We start from the raw sequence: 1560 nt of genomic DNA, 5'->3' as shown, positions 1-1560 counted from the left end.
CAGCTCTTCAATAGCTTTCTAAGCAGACATTTAGTTGAGGACACTAGAATTTGGAACTTAAACAAACAATTGGATAAAAACATTTGAAAGCAAGCAAGCTTAATCAAAGTCTCTCTCTTTAGTAATATTGTGCTATTCTTTAATCGATATAGTCAGTAGAATATCATTCCGTTTATTAACTTTAGGTTGGGTTTTACTCCCACTCAATAAATGGGGGGGAAGGCTTCAAACTGTGATCCCAGACCCCTGCGGTTCTTTGATGCATTGCTGAGTGTGCAAGTGCTTCTAAACCACCGTGTTTCTTTTCTAGTGGAACTCACAGAAAACCTCGGCCTCCCCGTGACATTGCTTGAAAACCACACCCCCTGGCCAGCCTATGTCACGTACACCTCTCCGGTAGTAAGGCGCCTCATTGACAAAAGCAGAGCCCGGGACCTGGAGTGCATTCATTCTTACGAGGAGACCCGCAAAACCTCAAGGCTGAGCAAACCTAGTTTCATGCATCTGAAAAGGGAGAAGTCATCCAAGTCCTCAGAGCTCGTGCTCAAGGATGTCCTGTCAGAGTCCAGGCAGTCCACGTGGGAACCTTGCTCTGTCACGAACATGAGTTCCACACTCCTTCCAGAACCTACACAATCACAGCTGGAAGCCAGAGAGGGTCCCACGTCCAGCTACAACAAGATCATCTTCTCCAGGAGGCCTGCGATGAGGAAGCTCCACTATGGCTTACTACAGGCCAGCAAGGAGCCGCATGCCAACACTTAGCCAAGAGCCCTGAAGCCATCCCCTGAGAATGTACAACGGTTATACTCCATCCGCTACAATACACCATGTCTTTGAAACTTGCCATTGTTCCTGTTTAGACGTAGGTTGGCAGACAGGGACCATATCAGAAAGCGGGCTGTGGGTAGACAACCCCAACACTCTTGGAGTGGGGTAATTGGAGCTGCTGAAGGCTCTACTACATGGGTGTTTGTCCACATCCTGACAGCAGACAGAAACCACAGTAGTGACTTTACCAGTCTTAATGTAATAGGCGCTTTAACCAGGTGACTAAAGAGGGCTGCAAAGTAAGAATCCAGTTACTGACAGGGGTAACCCCCAAGGGAACCAGGGCCGTCCCTGGAGTTATTGGAAGTTAGATGCCTGCAGGAGGGAGAGGTGTGGTGAAGCTCAGACATTCCAATGCTTGTATTGCTGAACTCCGTGCTGAGGAGAGCCCCTGCAGGGTCCTGTCCCCCCCACCCCTGAGAAGGGGTCCCTGTCTCCCTTCACTGAAAGACGTCTGTCCGTGAGGCTGTTTCAGTGAGTGTTAAAGAACTCAACATTTGAATTCAAATGCTGGAAGGCGTTTCCACTGCCTGGCTGACAGAAAGGGCTCCAAGGGAAGCTGCCAGGGGTGGGACGGAGGTGGTAGGAACCACCAGGAAGCAGTTGGTGAGTTCCTTCTTCTCCCTCTAACCATGTGGACTCCTGCTAGCGCCCTCTGTGGGCAGGGTGTGGTAGGACATAAGCAGGAAAACCACCGGCTGATTCCCAGTCTTGCCATATCCCAGGGTG

General features: G+C 50.1%; 1 protein-coding gene across 1 annotated transcript; it reads left to right on the top strand.

The window, feature by feature from the left end:
- The first annotated feature begins 210 nt into the window (after positions 1 to 210).
- On the top strand, positions 211 to 765 carry Cdrt4 (CMT1A duplicated region transcript 4). Its single transcript, XM_038325399.2, has one exon. The coding sequence runs from the start codon at positions 211 to 213 to the stop codon at positions 763 to 765; it is 555 nt and encodes a 184-aa protein (XP_038181327.2).
- Positions 766 to 1560: the final 795 nt, after the last annotated feature.

This window comes from Arvicola amphibius, chromosome 4 (assembly GCF_903992535.2).
Source record: "Arvicola amphibius chromosome 4, mArvAmp1.2, whole genome shotgun sequence".
In the NCBI taxonomy this organism is placed as follows: domain Eukaryota; kingdom Metazoa; phylum Chordata; class Mammalia; order Rodentia; family Cricetidae; genus Arvicola; species Arvicola amphibius.
Note: the sequence above shows the minus strand (reverse complement) of the source record. Positions and strands in the feature narration are given on the sequence as shown.

Bases quoted from the DNA above. Each gene is read 5' to 3' on its own strand.
- Cdrt4 (XM_038325399.2), top strand. From the start codon at position 211: ATGGGGGGGAAGGCTTCAAACTGTGATCCCAGACCCCTGCGGTTCTTT.